General features: G+C 42.7%; 1 protein-coding gene across 1 annotated transcript in view; it reads right to left on the bottom strand.

Moving 5' to 3' along the window:
- Window positions 1–1,611: 1,611 nt before the first annotated feature.
- FBXW8 (F-box and WD repeat domain containing 8) overlaps window positions 1,612–24,367 on the bottom strand; it is a gene marked incomplete at its 5' end in the record, with an annotated part of 51,375 nt that continues 28,619 nt past the window's right edge. The window contains 7 exons of the mRNA XM_084538792.1: window positions 1,612–2,979; window positions 3,199–3,343; window positions 4,063–4,179; window positions 6,127–6,300; window positions 9,975–10,102; window positions 20,023–20,232; window positions 21,517–21,713. Coding sequence (XP_084394918.1) covers window positions 3,199–3,343; window positions 4,063–4,179; window positions 6,127–6,300; window positions 9,975–10,102; window positions 20,023–20,232; window positions 21,517–21,713 — 971 coding nt within the window. The 3' untranslated portion in view covers window positions 1,612–2,979. The remainder of the gene's footprint in view (window positions 2,980–3,198; window positions 3,344–4,062; window positions 4,180–6,126; window positions 6,301–9,974; window positions 10,103–20,022; window positions 20,233–21,516; window positions 21,714–24,367) is intronic.

The following is a 24,367-nucleotide window of genomic DNA, read 5'->3' as shown; positions in this document are numbered from 1 at the left end:
CAGCCAAGGACACAAAACACTTCCATGGGGGCTTTGGTGGTGCCCTAGACCCATAGTATGTGGAAGGGGAGCTGTTTTGTCAGCACAGCACTAGAGCTGTGGGTCTCCTACCTCTGTCCTTTGCTGCAAGGCTGCTCTGCTCCACACCTCCCGTCTCTTTTTTTCTTGAAGCAGAGCTCTGGCTCCTAGAAGCAGCTGGCGGCTGCGATACAGCCACAGCCACCCCCTTTGATCATGCATTCCCTTTGGATAAAAGAGGGAAGAAACTCGTGCTCCAACACTTCTCATGTCCAGGAAAGAAGTACCACACGTTCTCCTTGAATGCCTCCTTCAGCCGTCCCCAGCTGCCCAGGCCACCAGCCTGGTGCCTCGCTCCATCCCCTGCTGCAACGTCAGCCTTCAGCCCCTGGTGAGCCAACAGCACTGGTCCAAGTGCCCTGACTGCAGCTCCTGAACGTTGCCTCAAATTCACCCACCTGAGATGTCCCCACATTGAGGGAGAACCTGTGCCTAGGGGACACAGCAGGGCTTTTCTGATCATATACCGGTAGCACCAAGTCCCAGGGAGGCCCCGGCTGGGAAAGCCAAATTCATCAGCTCTCTCTGCTAAAGACTGGATGGCGACGCCGTTCTCAAAGTTATTAAGGAACAGACTTCATTTGCATCTTCTCCAGGGTTAGCTGACATTTAAACAGTTGCAGAGGCATTTGCTGCACTCCAGCACACACTTCAGCACAGTATTAATGACTACCCACTGAAGTAGGACATCATCCCTTTTCAGAATCAAAAATTAAACTCCCATCACGGATACTCTCCAACAGCCTAAGTGCCCTCATTTGCATTACGAATGCCAGTTAAATATATACACAATCCTCTGCTGTGGTACAACTTTCCTAAACAAATTCCAGTGACGTGAGAAATGGACCACCCTCCGACCCACCCAGAGGGACTGCATCCAGAGCGGGCAGGACAGGGCCTCTTTCCCCACTAGAGGTTACCCCAAGTCTTCCAGTACCCCAGCGGGGTTGACGTTTGGTCTCAAATTGATGACTAGGAGGTCTTCTCTGTGTAAGCCAGCAGATACCTCCACCAATCCAAGTGCATCCATTTTCTAGCAGCTGCCAGGGAGCAGCACAGTGAGACAGACACGTCCTCGCCCCTGGCAGTGCAGAAGGAGAGGGAAGTCGGGAGGTAGATGCCTGGAAAAGGTCTCAACCCACGCTGGCCCAAGGCAAACTTACCTGCTGCTTGCAGCAGGGAGATGAAGAAAGACCAAAGCTGCCCTGAGATAACGAGGCCAGATGAGGAGAGTGAGCAGCTTAACGAGCCGAGGATGTATTAAAGTGAGACAGGGCACAGGGTCATGGCACTGAGGCAAGGAGAACAATGAAGGCGGAAGCTTTCTGTGTTCGGCCACATCAAAAGACACGAGGCTTGAGCAACCCCAGAACTTACTTGTACTACAGGAACTGTTATTTATTTGACAGGTTTCAACTACGCTCTTGTCCCAGCTACACATTCGTGACACTTCTGGCTGTTCCAGGAATAACGGGGGGGGGGAGCTGGCTTCCCAGAATGGTGGAGGGGAAAAAAAAAAAAGAGACCAAAGGCTTCTTGAAAAGATAAAAATTTATTCGTCAGACAGAATGACCAGAATGACTTCCCCCCTTGCACTTCTTACATCAGTCCATAACCACGAACAAACTCATTGTTAAAGCACAAACACACACATGAAGGTTGGCCTAGGGGTCATGGAGAACCACCCCAAGCCAAACACAATAAAGGGCTGTGAAATACTTCTTCCAGGCAGGAGGAGGCAGAACAAAGCTCTCCAGGGGCTGCCTCAGTGACCAGAGGAAGAATTGAAGCAATTTCTGCTTGACAGTGCAGCCAGCCCCTCTCTTGCAAAGGCTGATTTAACAGACTGTACTTACAAACTGATTTAGTTAAGCCAGCAAAAAGTTGTTAAAACTTAATTTAAACTTGGTTTACATCACCTTGGCTTGCACCAGGACATTCACAATGGCAGAGGACAAACAAAGAATAATTTTACAACAGTAAAACATATCCATACAGGACTTGAGCTCTTGGTCAACCTAACTGGCTCTACCTATTTCTGTGCAACCTGTGATTAAGGTAAATCCTTACTCTCTCTTTCACCTGAGGTATCACATCTTAGCCCTCAGATTCTTTGTAAAATAAGCGCAAATTAGCAATGCAGGGGGACTGCAGGCAGTTCGTCCCCTCTGCTTATTAAACTGACACGATCAATTGCCAGCTCAGCAGTGAGGAAGGCTTTGGCTTGGCCTGGTGACCATCAGGTGGCACGAAAGGCGTGAGCCAACAAATAAAGTACCTTAGGACTAACCTGAGACATGATGGCCTTGTGTTTCAGTGCACAGAGGTTATTCCACCCTAACAGACCTAAGAACAAAAAGTCAAACATACACATGTACATATATACAATCAGAAAACATTTAATCTAGGATTTTAGAGACTTAAAAAAAAATTACGTATTTTAAAATAATTTTGATATGTTTGGCCTGCTGAGTTTCCAGGCACCCAGTCTGGACGAGGCCAACCTTCACGTTTCTCTCCATCAGCCTCTGCTCTCCCAAACACCGTAACCCTCTGAGCATATTCCTGTTTCTAGACACATTCTGGTGCACTTAAAGGAAAAGAAGAATGAGCAGCTCATTATAAGGAAAGAAACTCCAATCACGTAGGGCTCAGCAAGATGCCTGTCTTTTCCCCTCAGGATGGGCAGGCATCTGCAGGCTAGGAACTCCTCGATGCGCTCCCAGCCTGCCACCATCTCAGCAGTCTGCCTCTCTGGGTTCTCACTTCCTGACCAGCCCACGTCCCCTGCCAAGCTGGGATCAGTGGCATTTTTCCCCGCAAGCAGTGGGAACAAACGTCTGTTTGCACCGAAGCGTGCTGCTCCCCTTCGTTCGTCGGTCTCTGTTCCACCAAGCAGACCTTTGAACAGCACAGCAACATGTTTTAGTGGTATGCTCGAGGGCAGTCATACTCTGCTCTGGTTCACAACCCCAAGGTTTTTGGGTAAAACTCAGCCCTTTTGATGCGCCTGCAGCTCGTGCGATCTTTTTGGCATTCGTCCCTCGTGAACCTCCTTTTTGCCTACAGCCACGGACTTGGCAGAGAGCTGGACCACTGAAGCCAAGTAAAGTGAGTTACCTAAATGTTATCGTAGGGAACTGCGAGGCCAATGTTGTAGTTGTAGCCAGTCACTTCGTCGTAGGAGGAGCGGCAAATAGGAAGGACACTTTCTACAGCCAGCTGGTCCACTGAGAACTCGTAGGCATAGATGATTCCTCGATGCCTGTGCAAAACACAACCAGGGAAGCATGCTAGCTTAATCATATATTTTAGCAGGGCAAATTAGATTAGATTAGAGTTAGAAATTGCCAGAAAAGACCAAAATTCAGTGCTTCGGAAGATGAATATAAAAACCCATCCCCTCTGCACTGGGGCTATCTGTGCAGATTCGACATGAGAAAACTCCCACCTGCCTCCTTCCATGGACCCCACCAAGCCCTGGCAACAAACAGGGCTGAATTTAGCAACGCGGAGACATAACTGTCATCTGCTGAAACATTTCTAATCTATTCAGGAAGGGGGAAGGAAGTACATTGTAGTTTGATAGTTCAATTAGACATGCTAACATCCATCTGAGATGCAAATATCAAAACCTGGAGTTTAAATACCAGCAGCTTTCCTTCAGGAGGAGACATCATTACTAATATTAGTCAAGCAAGGGAAGGGCTGTATTCCCTGTCTGGCTTCAGTGGCCTTTAGATTCACCTGCTGAAATATGAAATGCATTTTTTTGTGTGTGTTCAGAAGTAAACAGCCAATTCATCAGCTGTTCTGAAAGTCTTCTCTCTCTCTTTCTCTCTCTCTCTTTTTTTTAAACATGCCATGCCTCTCTGTTACTGCTCTGGATGATGAGTCAGGTGCTTATTGTGCCATTTTTAAACATCTAATAGAGCTGATCTTCGCAGTGCCAAAACTCCTACCCTTCAGAGCTGCCTTACTCACTTGCGGTGCGCAGTAAGGTCATCATCCATGATGCTGCTGCCTCGGGGAGTTTTCTCATCGGGGATGTTTGCAGTGATGAGGCTATGGGAATTAAACCAGATATAGCGGACTGGATGTCTGAAAAATAAACCACAGCACTGAGTGAGATGCCACTTGCATTAGACTCTTAAAATCCAAGCACAGTAAAGGGTTTGCTCCGGATTAAACAAGAATTCATCTCCATCAGTGCCCCCTCTATGGTCAGGAGCTGGGAAGCTGCACCTTTGGCTCCTCTCCTTCTGTCTGAAGTAGATAAACACAGCTTTTATCACCATCTAGTGGACTATTACCAGAATACAGGCCAGAAAATATTTCAGACACTTGGCAGCACACAAGCCATGCCGGATCCGGGCTGCCTGCTTGCCTCTCTGCTATAAGGACCGCATCTGAGGGATGAGCAGGATGCTTCCCAAAGCCAGCTGCTCAGCCAGGACCTCGCAGCCCCCTCCCAAGCACTGAGCGAGGGATGATTTAGAAATCCACTCTGTGGAAGAGGCTACAAGGGCTGGTGTTTCCCCCTCACTGGTGAATAAACCGACCCTGAACCAGCGTTTGCTGTTCAAGTAGGGGTAACTCATCAGGTTAAGGGCACTCATCTCCATGGCCCTAACCTTTCTCCTGTCCTCTCCCCTGCTTCTGCCCTCGCTTTCCATTCACGACACTGGCTCTTGGCAGGGATAACAACTCGCACACCTCTTTGGTCTACGAAGGCCTTTTTGATTGAAGTGCTCCTTTCCAAGTCCTATATAGATTAAACAGTATTTTAAACATTTAACCTAATGGTTTCACTTTGAGTACATTTTCCCCTCCACACCAAAGCTCAGCAGATCTGCCCTGCTTGCCCTCCTTCTTGGCATGCTCATTAGTGCTGCTCCAGGAGATAATCAATGCAATATTGTCCTTAATGCATCGGCTGCATCACATTGGGCTTTGTAATTCACGGGGTCAAAAGAGAAGGAGATACCTGCTATTAATCAATGACAACTCCAACATGAACTTCTCTGACTGTAAATACCTCATCTGCCTCCTCTGTGGGGAAGAGGCATTAAAAGAAAAAAAATCAGGATGTATCTGTTCATTTTATTAAGGACAGGGCATCACTCAGTGGCTAAATCCTTGAGGTCTTCATTCAGACAAAGCAAGCTCGCTGGGAATTTTACCTTGATCAGAAAATTGTGATTTGTAGTAACTAACAGTCTTCTGTCAATTCCAGGGTACTGATCTCAGCTTGTACTTTCAGCACTGAACATTTTGTGCTTTCAGTACAAACTGTTACTCTCTTATCAGCGTCCCCGAGTTTAAATCCCAATCTGGCTTCGCTCGTCACTGCTAAGGGAATGCACAAAGGAGGTGAACAGGAGCTCAGGTACTGTACCAGGGTGCAGAGGACAGAGACAGACACAACCAGTTACACTGAAGCCAACAGCCAGAAGTCCAGCATTTTAAATCCAAGTATAAAGTAAATACTGGTTGACACTGATAAAGTAAAATACTTGTTGAAGATAAGGCAGAGAGAAGAAGCTGAGGTCTAAAGGTTCCAGGGGGGTGGACGGGTCAGAGAAGGAGCAGGGGAAAAGCAGCAGCAGCAAGTCCTTGGAAGTAACACAGAAAAGGCAGGGGAGATTTTGTGGGGAAATCAGTCCTCTGGTGGAAGTTTTTTTCTTTGGGGGTTGGAACTAGATGATCTTTCAGGTCCCTTCTGGCCCAAGCCACTCTATGATTCTACAAAGATGCCAGCTGAGCTCTATGGAAAATCCAGGGGAGAAAAAGCTTTCATTCTCCTTTCCCTAGCTGAAGTGCTCTTTTTAACTATGAAGTAAAAAGCCTCTGAAAGCTCATGGTACACAGAAACACGCACATGAATCCCGGCTGGTTCTCAAATCACAGGAAAACAAGCAGAACTCACAGAAGCTTTAGATGTGGGCATGTTGTTATTTTGGTCCTGGATCATCCCATTCCCACATTCCTCCTGTCTGCCAGACCTGACAAAGGCCCTTGCATAAGATCCCGTGTAGACAAAGTTACCTGGCATGCGTTTCCCAGAGCTTGGTGCCCATCCGCTGATCCCACACGCACACCATGCCCTCTTCTCCTCCGCTGACAATCTTCCAGTCATCCATCTGTACCGCAGACACCCCTAACCGGTGGGCGTAGAGGGAGCACAGTGATTCGCTTTTGCGGAGGTCGTACACCCTGACCCTAAATGAAAGCAGATTAAGGACAGAGATAAAAGCGGCTGTGCATCTGCAGCCACTCGTATTAAGTGTATTTTCAACCAAACTGAACCACCAGCAATTCACCCAGAGCCTTTTGCAGAGAAAAGATCACAGGAATCACTTGAAATAGAGTAGGAGATGAGGTCCTGGCTGAGGTCCTTCCACAGCACCAGCTCACTCAGTAGCGGCTTGACACTTTTTTGTGCCACTGTATTTTCACTCGGCCAGCTATTATCAAAGATTTTTTAATGCAGACTTCTCCCAACCTTCAGGCTCTTGCTGTCTTCTTTGCAAGCCAGAAGCGAAAGAAACAGTAAGTGAAATTTGGAGAAAGCTCCCCTAAATCTGTTCCCCTCAAACAGTTAGCAATGCTGTGAGGCATAAAGGATCGCGTATTTGGCAAAGCGCTAACATACCCTACCCCCTCTGTACCCAACCCACGTCTGCTAAGGCCTAGGGATAATAATATTACAAATATCAAGGAAAGGACAAGCTATTATTATGAAGATCGAGGAAGTGAAAACATGCAGCAAATCATGAGACAAATCAAGGTTTCTACACTTGAGTTAATCACCAATACTGAAACAGAGCTATCCACAAGTACCCAGCAGACAGTATCTCTTCCGGAAAAGGTTTCAAAAACACTCCTAGTGACTTTGGGCACCTTTTAGGTACATCTGAGTTTCAGAAGTTATTGAATGAAGAGTTTGAAGAGAGACTTATTGAAGATAAGACTATGTTTAATGAAGCAGAATGTTAGAAAAAGAGCTTACGATTTCAACCAGTGCAACAAGTCCACAAGAATAAAGCTAATGGTGTTAAGTTTTAAACCCAGTACATGCCACAAAGAGTATGTTTTCTGATCCTTATGTATCAAGACTAAGAGATAAAGCAAAGTGCATGAGAGAATAAAAAAATGCAGTGAGTGAAAACAGAAGTAAAGGGGAAATACTGATCTCAGCTGAAAAGAAGCCAGAGAAAGTTCCTCCCAGCTGAGGGCTATCAAGAATGAAACCATCAGGTACACATTAATTCAAAAAAAGGCCAAAACACACTTGTTCCAATACATTAACTGTCTTTTGTTCAATACCCCCGCTATGATCCTAATGGTGTTGCAAGTCTTTCCTTTTCCTTTCTCAAATGGAGATTGCATCATATGATTTTACAAATAACACATTTCGGCAACTGAAATAAAAGGCCGCGGAACAGTCCAAAACTCCAACAGAGCAACATCCATCTGACACGCAGAAAAACATGCTGGAACAGAGCGAGGAGCACGCTTTGTGTGGCTCTGCACTCACCCTTAGGAAAACCCCCTCACAACAGTTGCTGATGGCAAAAAGGACTTCTTGCTTTCTCCAAATCCAGCAGAGAAAAGCTTTGGCTACACATTAGAGCTGTGCTTTGGGTAAGGATGGAGCGGTTTGGAAGCGTTCACACTCAGCGCTCTCCCTGTCTTCCTGCATGTGTTCTGTGTGACAATCAAAGCTTCTTCTGTTTGGTAAGCACAGTTGGAAACAAAGATCTGATTGTGTCCTGGTTATTTCATTAGCAAGGACCCAGGTTTCAGGCAGGTGTCCATTCTGGCACATCCCTGGAAGAATTACAGGCACACTTGAGTTGCTCAGATGGTTTTTTGTTTTGTTTTTTAAAAAAAGGGAAAGCATTTTGCAAATCTAATGTGATGCTCTGATGCAGACCTGGCATGGCCCTCCATCTCCTGCCTCAGCAGCTGGGCTCAGTGGGAGCACATCAGATGCATCCTAGTTCAAGGGAGCTGTAAGGAAAGCCTTCTTGTGCCCAGGCTTTGACTCTCCTGTTTGAGTGCTTGTGCAATAAACTCACTTGCCTTTAGGAGAAGATGGAACATGTTTTGATCCACACTTTTCAGCAATGGTGTAATACTAGGTTTGCCACACTTGCTCTCCCAATGCTATTTACTCACTGTCTCGGGTCCCACCAAAAAAAAGGCTGCTGTCGTGCAGTGCATCAGTACACACTCCCTATTACCAGATCTTGTAGCGGCGTGAAGCACAGCGAAGTAATCAAATAAATCACCAATGCTTCAGGAGTAATTTTTGAGAGTTTCACAGGTCCTACCAAAAACATGTTACTTCAATGGGATCATCCATCATACTTTTCAAAATCATAGCTTTGACTAACAGAACAGCATACGCCAGCAACATTTTGGAAGTGCCGTATTTAATTACAACAAGACATCTTCCCAGTGGCCATGTGGCAAGGTCTCTATTTAGTACACTTGCTACATAACAGGGCTATGGAGCTTCCAGTCACATCCCACCTGTAGGTAAATTATCCCACATATTAATACCTTTCACGCAGCACTGCAGGAGAAACTGACCTTTGACATACACATGGTCCTGTCTCCTGGATGCCAAACTTATTTGCTGAACTATTGATTCCTAACCTCTTGTTATTTTAGTGATGGTCAGCCCCTGAACTCAGTCAATGCTTGAGCTGAACAACAGAAAAGCTTTCTGGAGGGGAAAGGGCAAGACGTTTACTCTGATATAAAGGGAGTAAATTTTAAATCTCACTTAAAGGATATTAACTTTATCTACTCTCTCATCAATGTGGGAAAGATTAAAATCACAGGTAGTTTTACCGGGGTGCTTTGAAAAATCAATTATCTGCTTTTAGAGGGGGGAAAAAAACTCTCAGGGATTCAATTACACCTATCAAACTTCAGATATTTCCTTTATCCTCTTTGCTGAGGAAGTGTGAGGTTTGATTCCACTGCCTATTCACCGAGAAGGAAAAAAGCTGTTTGACAAAATAATCATTTTTGCAAGCTGCTGCACTGGCGGGACAGAGGTCTGGGATTTGGCAAAGGGAAGTATCCGCCTTACAATCTGATACCCACCACCACACCAGACCACCACCTGCAGCCTGATGCCCAGTGCAGAAAGGAGGAGGGAAGGAACAGGGAGCCATTAGAGACTGGCTCCTCGCCATCCCACATCTCCTTTGGTGCACTGGATCAGACCCCACAAATAACTAGCCAAAAAAGAAAACCTAAAAATTGGACTCAAAGGGTCTTTTTAAGCACTTTAATCCTTTCGCACTGACTGTTCCCAGCGCGTCCATTCCTGGCACCAGATATTGTGCAGGGAAAATCCTACTCCCCAAGCCAAGGAGTTAAAGAGAAAGCTGCTAATCAGCTAAATAGAAGCTGGAATCTGTTCATATGAAAGTCTCTCTTTTTTTTTTGTCACCTGAGGGACATCACAGTGTTCCGAAATACACTCTTGACATCATTTGGCAGACGGACCCATCTCATCCTACATGATTCATCCCTTAGGTTATTTTTTTAATATCAGAAAGTGAGCTTTTAAATGCCAAACTAATTTTGCGGGTGGTGGTGGGGAAGTGGAAGATATTCCAAGTGGTCTCGCTGGGCTGTACACCAACTGCGTCCACCAAATGGCTTAAAAAGAAAGTCTTCCCATGGAGCTTTCTGAAACAAAGCAAACTGGCAGCCACATCCAACTATTACCTAATATTTTGTTCCTGAAGTTCACGCAGGCTGCATTTGAAACATTAGAGGAGAAACAAATTCTAGCAGGTCCAGATGTAGGACAGCAGGACAGGAAGTAAGCTAATTTGAGAAGGGTTACAGCTCTTGGTAGTACCTACCTTCTGTCTTTATTGCCTGTAACGAGCATGTTTGGAGGACTGTCCTGGAGGTTGACGCATGTGAAGTCACCCATCGAGTTGCCCAGCTTCTTTAGACACTGACTTGTTTCCAGGTTGTAAAGAAGAACCTGGCAGAAAGAGAACAAACACCGGCTAAATGTAGCATGAGCCCAACTACATATTGCTGCAGCGGGAAGTAGAGCAGAGTTAGCATTGTCTCAATGCTCTAACAAGTAGCCAACACACACATCTATCCCTATTGAGATGGGCAACAACATACATTAAAAAAAAAGGAGAAAGTTTCACAGTGGAAACCACTGCAAAGCAGGGATTCAGGGCTCATGTCAACCAGCAGCAGATAGGTTTAGGTCTCAGGCAGTCAGAGAAAGCTATATAGATTTTCTCTCTCTTTTTTTTTTTTTTTTTAAGGTTTACATGGAAAAGCAAATCATTTCTTTACCAACTTGAATATTGGAAAGAATAGCAAAAGTAAACAGCACCAACATTTGGTAAGTTTAGACAGATGGACTGTTCAAGACAGACTCAATCAACTAGAGCGAAAATTACAGAGCAGAACCGAGCACTGACTCAGCGCTGACAGGCCCTGCGATAGGCTTTGTGCAGAGCACTCAACAAACAGATTCAGAGACATATAACATCTGAAATGGCAGATCAGATGGGAAAGGAATAAAAACATCTCAGATTTTAAGCAATATCCAAGATGATGCTGCCAAAGACTGGAAGAGAGGTACGCGTTGTTTCCCTTCTGTTCACCCTCCTGTCCGTCGGTTTAATCACATTCGCTGTCTTTCCTGGGGGGCCAGATGAGATTTATCTATATAGGCCTTTCAGCGAGAGGGAAGAAGTATTTTTAGAAACAGAAAAACATACTGGGCAAATCCCAGTGAAGCTCAGCACAGTTCCTGGTTTTACATGAACTTGGAAAAATTATTAGATTTCATGGTGATGCTCCTTTAATTAAAAACCAAAGAAATAAAAAAACCAAACCCTATGACCATGAGAAGAGTAACAGTATTTAAAACAACAGAAAAAATCCCTATGGTTTCCATGGCAACATCAGCATGGCTATGTCAATGTCACTTGAATACTCTTAACTTCTACTTTTCTGTAGAAAAAGCACGCAGCTTAATAAATATTACACTGTCTGTGCACATTATTTCAACATTTGCCAGAACAGCGATTGTGATGCTGTCTGGCCTTTTACTTCCTAGCTGTGCAATTTTAACATGCATCTGAAAGGTTGAATTAAGAGAGCAGGAGATCATTTTGTGATGGATGCCTCCAGGCTACAAAAACAAACCTTTATAAACCTCTAGGAATACTGCAAAGATGGGCAGAGACTTTGCAGGTTTCCTCCTTCTGCTCCCATTTCTCCAAGCTAAAAGGAAGGCTTAGTTTTATACATGGATATTATCAGCTTCCTACCAGAATCAGCACATTCATATCCAATTTGCTCAGTTGCTTACATTTATTATCTCCTAACCAGTTCCAATTCCCAGCCTTGTCTTCATTAAGTTATCTGCTGTTTTACTGCTGTTCAAATTACTTGCATTGAATATGGGTTTTCAATGTTTTTTCATCCCTGAAACCCCCCAAAACAAAGCAACTTTAGCCAAGCTCTGTACAGCAAGAGACACTCTACCTTTGCATGGAGACTTGGGATGTAAAAGTTGCTAAAAATTAATTTGAACTTCCATACCTACTAAAAACATGGCTACAAAATTGTTTGACAATCTTAAGTCATTAAGGTGCAGAGCAACACGCAGCCTTTTCTCACTTGCAGAGCAGTTTCCAACAGCTCACTAACCAAAACCAGGGAGAATGACATTCTGGCAAAGACGCTTTGCAGAGTTTTCAGTGCAAAGGAAATTAGTATCTCTGCCTGGCAACCAAATTTCTCCTTGGAAAGTTTTGAACAAAAGACAAAGTCAATAAACTGCTGAATTCAACTTATAAACAATAAAGGATGGGGTCAACAGCAATATATTCCAGCTCCCAATTTGTGCCCCTGAACCAGCCATTCCCAGCTGTACATTACAACTCTGGAGAAGATAGGGCCAACTGCTTCTTCCTCCAAAGTCCCCTGGGGCTAATACTTAAAGTGAACATCCATAAACTATTAATTTCTCTAAATGACCAGAGCTCCCATCCACCCCATAAACATACAATACATACTTGAACATGCAGTTATGACCATGAAAGACTATAATGAAAAATTGCTTCCACACAGCATTTAAAGTTTCCACTGTTTTCAGTCTGAGCAGATGTCCCATACTCTCCTGTTGCAGTCTCAATTTAGACTTGTGACAACCCTTACTTGCAGGCAGCAGCAGCTGAAAAATGACTTCTCTCCACCTAACTCGTAGATGCCCATCACTTTAAAAATGTTTGCATCTGTAAGAAAGAGAATCTGTAAAAGTAACAGTTCAGATCCATGAAATGGGGGGAAAAGCTTTTGTCTTCATCACCTTCTTCTACCCTTTCCAATTCCTTCTCTTCTCATGTCAGCCTTCCTTCTTTGGAAGATTGCTTTTAATTTTTTTTTTTTTTTTTTGTAACGCACCTGTGTATTTCTAGCCAATTAGCCCTACCATTTGGAAGGAAGGTGCTCTTTGTGGTTTTCAGCATTCAAGCTTCTCCCGTCTTTAAATTGAACTTCTGTCTTGAACAATTTTATGGTCTGTAAATGAATTTCAAAACCTTATGCTGACAACCTGATAGGTAAAGAAACAAAAGGAACTCAGAATGCATTTTAAGGTCTGAATAATAATTTCTTGAAGACAAGGGTTTTAAAAGCATGCTGATGACAATTTTGAAGTTGCTAGAACACTTTTGATGAGCTCTTCTCTAATATCCCAAGGCAACAAGGATTTTCTTTACAAAGGCCAAGGAAAAAGAATGAAAATACCTGGTCAATAGGGACTTGAAATAAGGGCCTGTATGTTAAAGGGCAGATAAAGCATAAGATCTTTAGGAGGTTTATAATCCTATAATGCACACTGCAAGGGGATTACCCTTTTAAAGACATTTATAATCCTATAATGGACACCCAAGACCAGTGACCTAATAGGTACAGAACCGAAGGTAAGCGAACCAAGAGCACTTGGGTGTGAAATGAAGTACCCTGGGATAACACACTAACGAGCATCCCTGCCCCCCCCGGGACTTCTGGGACACAGAGGAGGAAAAGCATTAAATACTCCGTGCAGATGTATCAGGATCTAACACACAAAATAAAAAGCGTTACCTATTAACATTGCTCAAATGAAAAAGTCTAAGTTATTGGCTGAGAGCCAGGCAATCTCCCAGAATGCTTAATAATTCAACAAGCCAGAAATAGCTAGAGTACCTTTACCATTATGTTTAGTTAAAGACCACAGAGATTAGAAAACACATTATCCATCTCAGAGGCGATTCTTTCCATGTTACAAGTCCCTTAACGACCTTTACCATCTCTCCCTCTCTCTCTCTCTCTTTTAATAAGGCTGAGCAAATGGGACTTCATTTTATCCGATTGCCACAGACTGGTGGTATTAATTATTCATGCTCGTACTCTCTTTTGTTAAGGCAGTGCATTAGACTAATTTCCCTCTTTACTGCCTACGTTGGGCAAGTCTCAACCCGTGGTCACCGTCCTGATAGACACGCTGAGAAACTGGCAAGTTCCTTAGAAGAGGCAGAGGAAGAAAGGCAAACTCACTGTACTCCAGGAAACTGCAGATCGGTGGGTACGGGGAACTCTCTTTAAATGCCGTCCAAGAACTCAAGAAAGAAGACTAAATTAATTCACAAAGTATTAAATCTCCGTAGCCAGAAGAGCTAAGCTGTGAGCTTTGTTACATCTCGCAGCTAAGTGAGGTCAAGCATGGTCTATGTACTCTGGTTGAGATACTTCCAAGAAAAACCAAGGAACTGAAGGAAATGCTGTTGATGGAACTCTTCCATGCATGTCCAATACCCCAGCAGGTGTTTCGGGATCCTGCGTCGTTGGAGATGTCTTTTTTGGACGGAACATTAAAACAACAAATCCCCAAGCACTTGTTATCAAAGAGCCTGTGGTACTTTCAGCAAGAGCAGGGGTGTTCAACCCACCGTCCTGGCTGACAGCCAGCAGACAACTGCTTTGTGAAATCGCAAGCTTCCCTTGCAATCACGCTTCTGCTTCTTGTCCCGACTTACCGCATCTCAGGGCTAGTAAAACACTGTCTCACAACTGGGTGAAGCACTTTTTAAATATATATATATCTATAATATACATAATTCTTCTTCAGATGAAGTATTAAACAGAATATCATAAGCACTGGCAAAATATATGCCAGAAAACCATGCCCACAAAGCCTACATCCCTTTCCTTATTGAGTAACACACAATACATTTGAGAACTACTTTCTCAAAAAGAGCTGTCTAGGACAGAGGTTTTTAGCTGTGACTACAAAGAGCAGTAAGCAGTGGATCAAACCAACATCAAAAGCTTCAAAATCTAAGATCCCCAAAGATGCAGAGGAACAAGCAGCAAGACTGGGAACAAAATTTGCATTTATTTTCAGATTATCATTCTCCTCCTTTCCTTCTGTCCATCCCTCTGCCAAACCACAGAAAACATTGCCTGAGTACACATGAATACTGCCAGCAAAAGAAGGGGTCACGAAATTTCAAGTCCACCGTCAATAAAAAGGGAACTGGTTTTTGCTCAGGTTAATACCATTCAATCCAGAGAATATCTACAAAAGTGATAAGGCCACTTCATATGCATTTGCAGGAGAAGTCATCAAATTAAGTACAACATATGGCACACACCGCTGCAAGTATGAATTTTATTTCTAAAGGGATGTGGAAAAAAAATGTTTTCAAAGTTTACAAGCCTCGGGGGCACAGTTTCCCACTGCAACTATATTGAATTGCCTACTGTAAATAAGGCAGATAACACTGCAACAACAACAAAAAAATTTGACTATTAACAAATGCAAGGTCAGCATATTGATACTTGTATACAGAGATAAGTGTTCTAGCTCCATAAATTTAAAGATGAGCTAAGATTTAAAAGGAGCAGATGAGGGAGACAGACAGACAATCAGAGAGAAAGAAAAAGAGTAAATCATACACAAAACAGCCAGTAAAAAAAAAAAAATAAAAAAAGCAGTTAATATACATGAATAATGGATGTTTGATTTAAAAGCAGTTTACTCCAATATGATGTAATTTTTGACAATCAGCCAGAGAGACTATTTTGCAAGTTCTTGCCAGATATAAGTCATTGTGTAAAGCTGGTAACACAACCATTTCTCCGAGCATGTGGAAAATTGACTTTCATGCCATCCTAAAGGTGACTTTATGCTGGCAAACAAGCACTCTTATTTCACGTGAGCTTAGCTGCAGCAAGCAGCCTTAAGCAATACTTAAAAACCCGCACAGAGAATTGCAAAAATAACAGTCTGAGCAGCTTGCAGCAAATCCAGCAGCTCAGGTGCCAGCTACCTGTTCCTCCAAATGCCCACACCTGCCAGAAAGTCACGTATAAAGCTAAAAGCAAGCAGAATACAGCTTTTCCTTTTAAGTCTTCCTTTGACTGGAGCCGAAAGTAAGACTCCATGCTGGTGGCAAGCAGCGGAGCCAAGCACCGTGCAGGCAAGCACTGCACAAGCTTGGGCAATGCAATTCTGCCAATGCACCTGCAACCCCTGCTGTTCCAGCACTGGACACTTTGTGGGCATGGGCTGCCAGCCCCCAGCACTGTGCCAAACCTGATGGGTTTGTGATGTGGACAGATGTCTGCTAGGACCTGGAATGAGGGCACCAGACTCATTTAACTTGTGGCTGAAGACTGATGTAAGAGTCAGGTACCCTGAGATGAATGAGTATTATGTTTACACATCAAACCACCCACCCATTAAGATGCAAGCCCTAGCCCAGAAACACTCTTTCCCTAACCTAAGAATAAGGTAGGTGAAAGGAAGGCAAAGTAGTCCTTAAAAACTAATAAATTCTCTTGGTTTCACAGATTAGTACCTTAAATATACACAGCACATCCTAGCAGCTATATTTTCAAAACCTGAGATACTTGCCACCTAGGAAACTGTGCCAATTTTGAGGTATTCATATTAATGTACAAATAATGAAAAAGAAAGCAGAATGTCATTGACAGCAGTCAGTAGAAAAGGTTTTTTTTTTTTTCTTTTAACTTGCAAAATTATTTTTGGTCATTTACAAGCATAGAAAAATCAAGATGGATTACTGCTACTTTCCAGCTAGGCAGAGGTTAACCAATGCAAAATCATCCTGTAAAATTTCTGCAAGGAAAACTTCTGGTCTCTCTGCTGGACGGTATTCCTTGCAGTGCCTGACTTACGGGCAAACCCCACATGTTCAAAATCACTCACCAGCAAGACCTGCCCTGCTACGGGTATGAAAACAGGAGTTCATGAAGATCAATTTAGTGAAAATGAGACTATTTACAAGGTTCACAGTGGTTAAGAAAACTGAAAAGCATTTACAGAATATTGAAGTCTTTGGAACTGGAGACATTATGACACCGAAAGAGACCATGCAAGCTTACCAGTACACAAAGAGGAATTCAGTTAAAATTAAGTACAAGATGTAAAGGTTCATGTAGAACAACTCTGACCTAAAAATATCATCTAGGAGAAACTGTGAAGTATGAGATTCAATTTAAAGGATTATTTTAAAATTTGTGATTTCATTTTTTTTCAGTTAATATCAGTTCAGATAACTCATGTTAGCAGGCAGCTGAAGAACTCTGTGGAAATGTTAAATAGAGGTACAGAGAGGCAGTATTTCCATCACTGATGAGAAAAGACAGGTAATATTGAACAGCATTCATCAAGTAGAAGCTAATCATGAGCTCAAAAAAGAAGAAAAAGTGACAGCATAACAAAAAACTCCCTGAGATCAGGCATCTGATCTCAACATATCTTGCCTTTTGTTTTTAAGATGGAGGATCTAAACCAATTACTGTCCTCCTTTCACCCCCATCTACCTGTTCTGAAATATTGGATACGTCTGTGCAAAAAAAAACAAAAACAAAATACAGACACACTCTGAAGTGTCTTATGCACGCAACATAAGAAGTTCAAAGTTATGAGTTTGAAATTCCCTTGCATACCGTGAAGTTTCTTTGCTGCAGAAAGAAAACAAAAACCACCACTTCCCATGACAACAGGAGGTAATCACCAATAACTGCTGAAAACATAAGATGATTTCAGCTAAATTTTAGATAAAGTATTTTTGCTCCCTCAAAAGAATGAATTACCTATAAATTTCACAGAAATAATCCACATCAGGAGAGAGCTCACGTGAGGTTACAGTAAGAGCCCAGACTTACTTGACAGCAGAAGGTCCATTCAGGGATGCTCATAAACATACCAACTAGGAGGAAAGCTTCAGTGAGATCTCCCCATCAGTGAGACAAAAGCATCAGCAATGAGATAATGTTAATCCTGACAGCCACAGCACTACCTTCTTCGGAGATTTATATTCTGACATGAAGAGGACCAAAGCCAGCTCTAGTTTAAAACTGTGAATGCCTGTGGAGTTCGAAATTGGTTTTGCATACAATATGCAAAACCCGAATTGAAACACGTGAACACCACACTTGGTGATGCTGCTGCAGCATCGGGATCACGGGTCTCCCAGCTGCATGACTCAGGGGAATGTGCAACTTCTGGACACCATCCCTCAAGGTACGTCTGTTGGATGTCATGAACACTGCTCAAGGTTGAAAGGGAAAGGTTAGGATTTAGTATCTTACCTTATTATTACCCATTTATGAGCCAGGATGGGAACAGAGATCTCAGTATTTGAATTTGGTATTTAAGGAAGATAATACATTGTATGTTCAGTTAATACAGCTGAAACAACCCTTACTAAAGATTTATTTATTTATTTTTATGTTAAGCTAACACAAAAGAGTTGGAGGACCACTCAGCAGACTAGCCTTCAAGACAATGCAGTATCCTTGGGTTTTCAGATGCTTACCAAGGTGGAAATTGAACTTTTCCTATAGATGAAGCATTTATATTCCCCCTCTCTCTTGCATGGATGCCTGTCATCTAGTAAGAGGCAAGTCTATGCCACAGATTTGATGTTTTTCTCCTCTCCAACATAAAAGTGCCTACAAAATTTATGCCTCAGATCTCTACTCTGCTGTCAAATTTGGTTAAAATTAGACAAAGGTTTTAAAAAAGGGGGACAAAGATGGTTTCCCTAACTATATTTTCTTCAGAAAGCAGGTTACAAGTCAGTAACCGTAGGATTGCGTGCCTACACTCAGGAAGAAAAATAAAATCCCTTGGGGAAAACAAAGAAAACCCCAAACAGAAGAAACCCGGCTTTTCCACCACAGCTGCATCGCCAGAACCAAGCAGGGCTGGAATTCTTCATGAATACGTTTCTGAGATCAACTGCTCTCCCAAAGACAGATTGTCAACCTGTGACCAGCGTAATCAACCCAGGCAAAGTCCCTTCACGTCTGTGCGAGGTGAGTAATTATCATAATAGACATTAGTAATTAATTTCCGGCGTGATGTCAGCTGGTGCCGCAATGCCAAACAAGCGTCCTTGTCCAACACAGCCCAGCCGTCTGCACGGCTTCAGCCCCGTCTCCCTGATTAGGATGCGTGCTGATGTGCTGCTTAATGCAACCTGCCATCAAACAGCAAATACTTCCGAACTAAATGAGGAAATATGTCCGGCTTTACAGAGCGGCACTCCGGGGCCTAAGTAGGTTTCTCTCTTCCTTTACAAGGCACAAAGGCGATCACCGATGTAATGCTCCTGAATGAGGCAATTTTACCTTCTAACCTCCCACCTCTGGGGGAAAAAAGAATTGGATTAGGACAGCAAAGGAATTAATAAAGACAGCGTGGCCTCGCAGCATCTCTCAACCCTAGAGGTATTTATGGTGGCCTCTGCATTTCCCTGGTGAATGTGAATTTCAAGGGTAAATTAGATGCAGCTGGACAGATTTATTCATAACACAGAGGTAGTCCTAAATAAAGCATTCCTGGTCTAGTTGCTTGCCAGGGAAAACACTGTGTTTTTACAACACAGACCACAGCTCCTTTCATCTGGTTGCTCACCTCCTGCTTCCTACTCCAGCGGCCTGAAGCACTCTCCTTCCCGATTAGTTATTAGCTTATCACATGCCTGAAGTATAACCACAAACAAACAGAATGAAATTAGGGAACGGGCACATTAGGAAAGATGCAGGAAAGGGATAGATACTCTTCTTGAGGCTCCTGGAAACAGGTCTATCTGCAGCCTGGTCCCTGCCCTGGAGTGGGGCATCATGGTGCAGTTGCTGCATCCAGGAGGAGGCTGCTGCCAACTGTGATCTCCAATGGGATTCCACACACAAACAGTTATTTCTGTTACCTGTGTGAGTCTGAAAACTCCCCAAAAAGCCCTTCCTGCAAGAAAGTATGTTTGAGAGCAGCTGTATTAGAAGCCATGAGTTTTCAGCAGGATTACTAGAACGGTGTGGTTTTGACTTACCTTGCCACTGCTAAGATGTGCTGATGAAAGAAGCCACCTGTGTCACTGGGGCTTTAGACCTATGATTATTATTTAGCTTCCTCTAATACAAGAGTCACACCACTCTCACCAGTTTGGAAGTAGCTTAGTTCAAACACCCAAGTGCACACACTGAAAAAACATCCTCCTAGGACTGCACACAGACATGTGCGAGACTTGACACACTGCTCAGTATGTCCTCATTCGAGAGGTTCAGGGAGGGTATTGTTCTGTTGTTTTTTGTTGTTTTGGTTGTTTTTTGTTTCCTTGTTTTTTGGCGGGGGGGGGGGGGGGGGGGTGTTTGGCTTGGTTTTGGTTGTTTTTTTTTTTTTTTTTGAGACTAGTTCCCCCTAGAGGATCACTGGTGCAGCACAGAGCTGGGACTCAGGAGCAGAGAATGTAAAATATTTACAGTGAATAGCAGGGAAGAAACAGTCATTAGCATGAAAGGTTCTTTTGTTAATTACGAAGGCGTAAAATTATTATAAAAGATAAATACCTGATTGGGCTCATTCAATAACCAGCCAAAGCCTTTGACCCCAAAGGCTGCTTCATGAGCAGACACATCAAGACACGTGACAGGCTGACCATAGACAGAATGGAGAATTTTGCCCGGATCTTCTCCTTTCAGGACATAGACGATGTCTTCTGCAGCTGCTACTGCCACTGGACTCCCCAGAACATCTGGAACCAGATTAAGGAAGTTGACCTAAAAAGAGCAGACTTTTTATTCTTATTTCAGGCTAAAATGCTTTTACATCTCTACTGCCATATGCTGAACTAGCAAAGCTATTGATAACTATTGGTTATCAGCAACCCTGATTCATCCCAAATTCATTTCAGATGAAGTCTGAGTATCGATTTTGCTTCAGAAACAAGTTTAGCTCCTATGAAATCATGTATTTATGTCCTAAACCAAGAGAGAAGTCAGGACTTGACTACAAGACAACCCAAATTTCAACCCATCTTCTCTTAGGCCTCCAGCGTGACATTGGCCAGATTTATGCGGCCCTTCCCATTTCAGTAAATGGTTAAAACACCACAGAAAAGCCTTACCATGGGAAAGGTTGAAACTCCATAACAGCACAACTGATTTCTAACCCAGCCTTAGAAGAGTGGTATCTTGAGTGTTTCTTTTGTGTGTGGCAAACTGACATCTCACAGTCAGCAAGATGCAGGCGTACAATGGATCCAACTATGATGGAGCATGGTGTTGTTTTAACATTTTTACTGTGATACTTCTTAAAATGTTAGGGGATTTTGTTTATTTTTAAGTACCATAAGATTGACTTAGCTTTGAAAGAGGGGATAAATCAGGAATGGCTTCGATCCCAACTTCATATCCATTAGCTATGCAGTCTTTTTTTTTCTTTTTTTTTTTTTGCAATAGAAAAGAAGTTGCAAGACTCAATTTATTCTTACCACACTTCTTTCCCCTTTCCAAAAAATGTTGATACTCTGAGCCACAGTAGAACTTTAGAGAATGGGATAGCTTTTGATTTTTAATTAAAATACTCTCAAAACTTTAGTGACAGAAGGTGCAACCTAAAGAAGCTGCACAACTAGTTACAGCTTCACAAGTGATACTATTAGCTCATCTGCAGTATCCTGCCTCGGAATTAATCAGATAGCGTTGATCTGGAATGAGACCTTGAGTTTTAGCTCCAATTCTATGCGAGAAAACTGATTTACAAGATGAGCCAACTTAGTTTAATGTTGACAAAAAAAATAATTAAAAACAGCCAACCTCCTGCACCATATGGACTTCTATTCATTTTCACTTGTAGCTTAAGCCAGCATTTCACCCTTGCTCTTCAGTAATGAAAGGTTCATCCATTAACCTGCTAAAAAATCGTAGCCTCTAACTGATAATGCTGTTATCTATTTCTTGCAACACTCTTGTAAGATTTTTATAAGATTCCTCTAAACCATATCAAAAATAATTAGCAGATCAGGAGCTCCTGGAACGAAGCTGAGTAGCCTGGAGACTCACCAATTTCTGGATTTCAAATGTTCCTGTAGTTTGCCAGAATCCCTTGTCATCAGGGCTTTCCACTTTGACCTCAAAGCCAGATGCTGTTGCTACCGTTGCACCCTCTGAACCAAGAGCTAAGGCTTGTATCCTCTGATTGTGCTGGTAACGGTGGATTGGCTCTCGCCCTGTCATCAGGCTCCAAACACTAACAGTTCCTTATAATAAAAAAAAGTAAACACTTGTGTTATCTTAGAATTTAAGAAAACCTTGAAAGATCACCTGATGATGTAAGCTTATAAACATTTTAATTAAAAAGCATGTATACAGAAAAGAGAGTCCAGAGCAGAACAGAATTTCATGATGCTACATAACAATACATAACAGCTTCAGAGAAAACTTTCCAAAATTATGGGTGCAAGCATTAGAGGCTGTGTTGCTTTCTATACAACACTGACTTTCGGATAACATTGGTACCTACCTTGAGGAAATCTGCTCGACTTCTCTCCCTTTTCCACATTTAGAGAAGATCAGACTTAAAGAGGGACCTAAATTCTTACTCTACTACACACATACTTGATCTCAAGTACCACAGAAATAGCGAGGAAGAACCCACATCCAAACTTAAGTCCTTCTGTTGCACACATAAAAGTTTTAGAGTGAAAGACCTGAAGCTCTACGCACACAGCAGTCACTCTTTACACTTAGTTTGCAACCAGCAGCAAAGCTCCCAATCCTGGTACTCTGGAAAACTGAAAAAGCAAGAGTTCAATGCTCTCAGAAAGCTAAAAAGCGCAAACCTCGAGGAATACAGAAGTGCAAGTCGAGAGACGATGCATTTGCAATCACACATTTTCCCTGCATAGATCACCGATACTCTATTTAAAAGCATGGTACATTAAAGCAATAATCTGAATAAAAGCAACCTTAAGCAATTAGGAGCGTATTACAGAACAGAAGGGCCAGACAGAATGGGAGACTCCTGGGCCACCTTTGCACTGAATTAACTGAGAAGCAATCTTCAGACATGATAGACAGGACTGGAGCTGGAGGAGCCTTCCTTCTACTCAAGTATGGCCATTAATGATGAAATGATTAATGATAGCCATTCCTTCAAAAGGAGACATAAAAGCTCTGACAGACAGCTGTGGACGGGCACCAATGCCAGTTTGCAAACACTCCTCCCGTGTCCCAAAGGAGGTGAAGCAAGAGTGTGGTAATGAAACTGCACATAGTGAAATGGTATCTAAATGAGTTTAAATTGATTTATGTTTGCTTTTGTAAAGATTATTTGGTATCTGGAAAGTGCTACCGATGTGAAATAATGCAGATAATCCTTAAGATCCCTGTCTAATGGCACTCCCACTGAATATTTATATTCCTCGCCATGGGAATGAGTACCATAATGGGGACCATTTTTGTTTTATTAGGGATGCATATTTAAATTAATCTGCTATTTGCCTAAACAATTAGCTGCCTCTGTTTGTTTACACAAAGCCAAAACTGCAATTAGGCTTCCATCAAAAAGATAAGTCCCGACTAAAACTGTCCCAATGGAGTCATAAGGGCTCAGAGCAGAACTTCCCAAAATTACTTCTTAGCATAATGGTAATTATGTTAATTGCTTGAAAGGTAAATAACTGCTGAACTGGTTTTGAAAAACAGAACGCTGGCCTGCATCACGCAGACTTACACTTAAAACAAGTTAACAAATACAAACGGATGGCACAGGCTGCAGTCTCCTCTGCCCGAGGCGCAGGCTTCGCAGCACACCTCGGTCCCTACGCTGCCAGTCCTCAGCTCCTCGCCATGGCAGAGGGGACGGGTCAAGCCTGAGCTCAGGACAGCTGTTTTAAACAAGCAAACAAAAAGGATGATCCAAAATTTTGGTGCTGTCAGGTCACAGATGTTAGACACAGACCTTTTCCTCAGACAGGGAACGTCACTGCTAAGCTCCTCCAGGCAGGGTACTTTCAACTTTGCTTTTGCCAAAGGTTTATCCCAAATAAAGATCCCTTTTGTGGAGGGAAGGAGGAAGCTGCTTTGCTTTTGGGGGGTCTTTTGTTTACACACCTCTGCAATAAGTATTTTCACGGTTTGTTTTCTTGCTTGTTTTTTTACACACAAAGTTCTGCAAAATTCCAAAAACCATTCTAGTTACACAACCCCCTTCTGACCACGTAAGCAAACTGGGAAACCTGGAATTTAGAGTTCTGCTCTCCAGAACCAGGCAGCAAAGCCACTGTTATTGCATCTCAAACATCACAAAGAGAAGACGGTGAAAATGGAGCATGCAATAATACAATCTGTTCAAGACAGGTACGTGGCTTCCTACCAAATGTTCAATAGCAAAATCTGTCCAGGACACCTAAACATTTTATCAGGCAAATACAGCGTGTGCAACACCTGATGCACAATATGGTGTGAAAATATCCCTAGTACAACCAACAAAACTAATTACTTGTAAGGTCACAAGTTAACATCTGTTTAATGAGGCAGCACAACATAAGGAGTAAAAAGAAGAATTGCGAAGTGTTATTTCTCTTTGCATTCCTTTTATTAGGATGAACAACTATTTTCTCACAAAAAGATTACTTCTCCCCTCCTCCAAAACAGTGTTCTGCTCTGTATGTACATCCTCCATCCTCACTTCCAGTCAAAACAAGTTTATTCATTTGCATATGACAGCAGGAAAAATTTATGTATATTTTTATGCAGAAAAAGAAAACACTCCACTGTATTTATCAATAGGTAAAACTATTACTAGTTCTAAAAATGCTACATCCAATGTTCTTTCTTCTCCATTTCATCGCAGAAACAGCAAAATATATTTATTGGTGTGTAAGCCTTTGTAACAGTTAATCTTGTTTGT

Source organism: Aythya ferina, assembly GCF_964211825.1.
Source record: "Aythya ferina genome assembly, chromosome: 17".
Taxonomy (NCBI): domain Eukaryota; kingdom Metazoa; phylum Chordata; class Aves; order Anseriformes; family Anatidae; genus Aythya; species Aythya ferina.
This window is presented reverse-complemented; position numbering and strand designations above follow the sequence as displayed.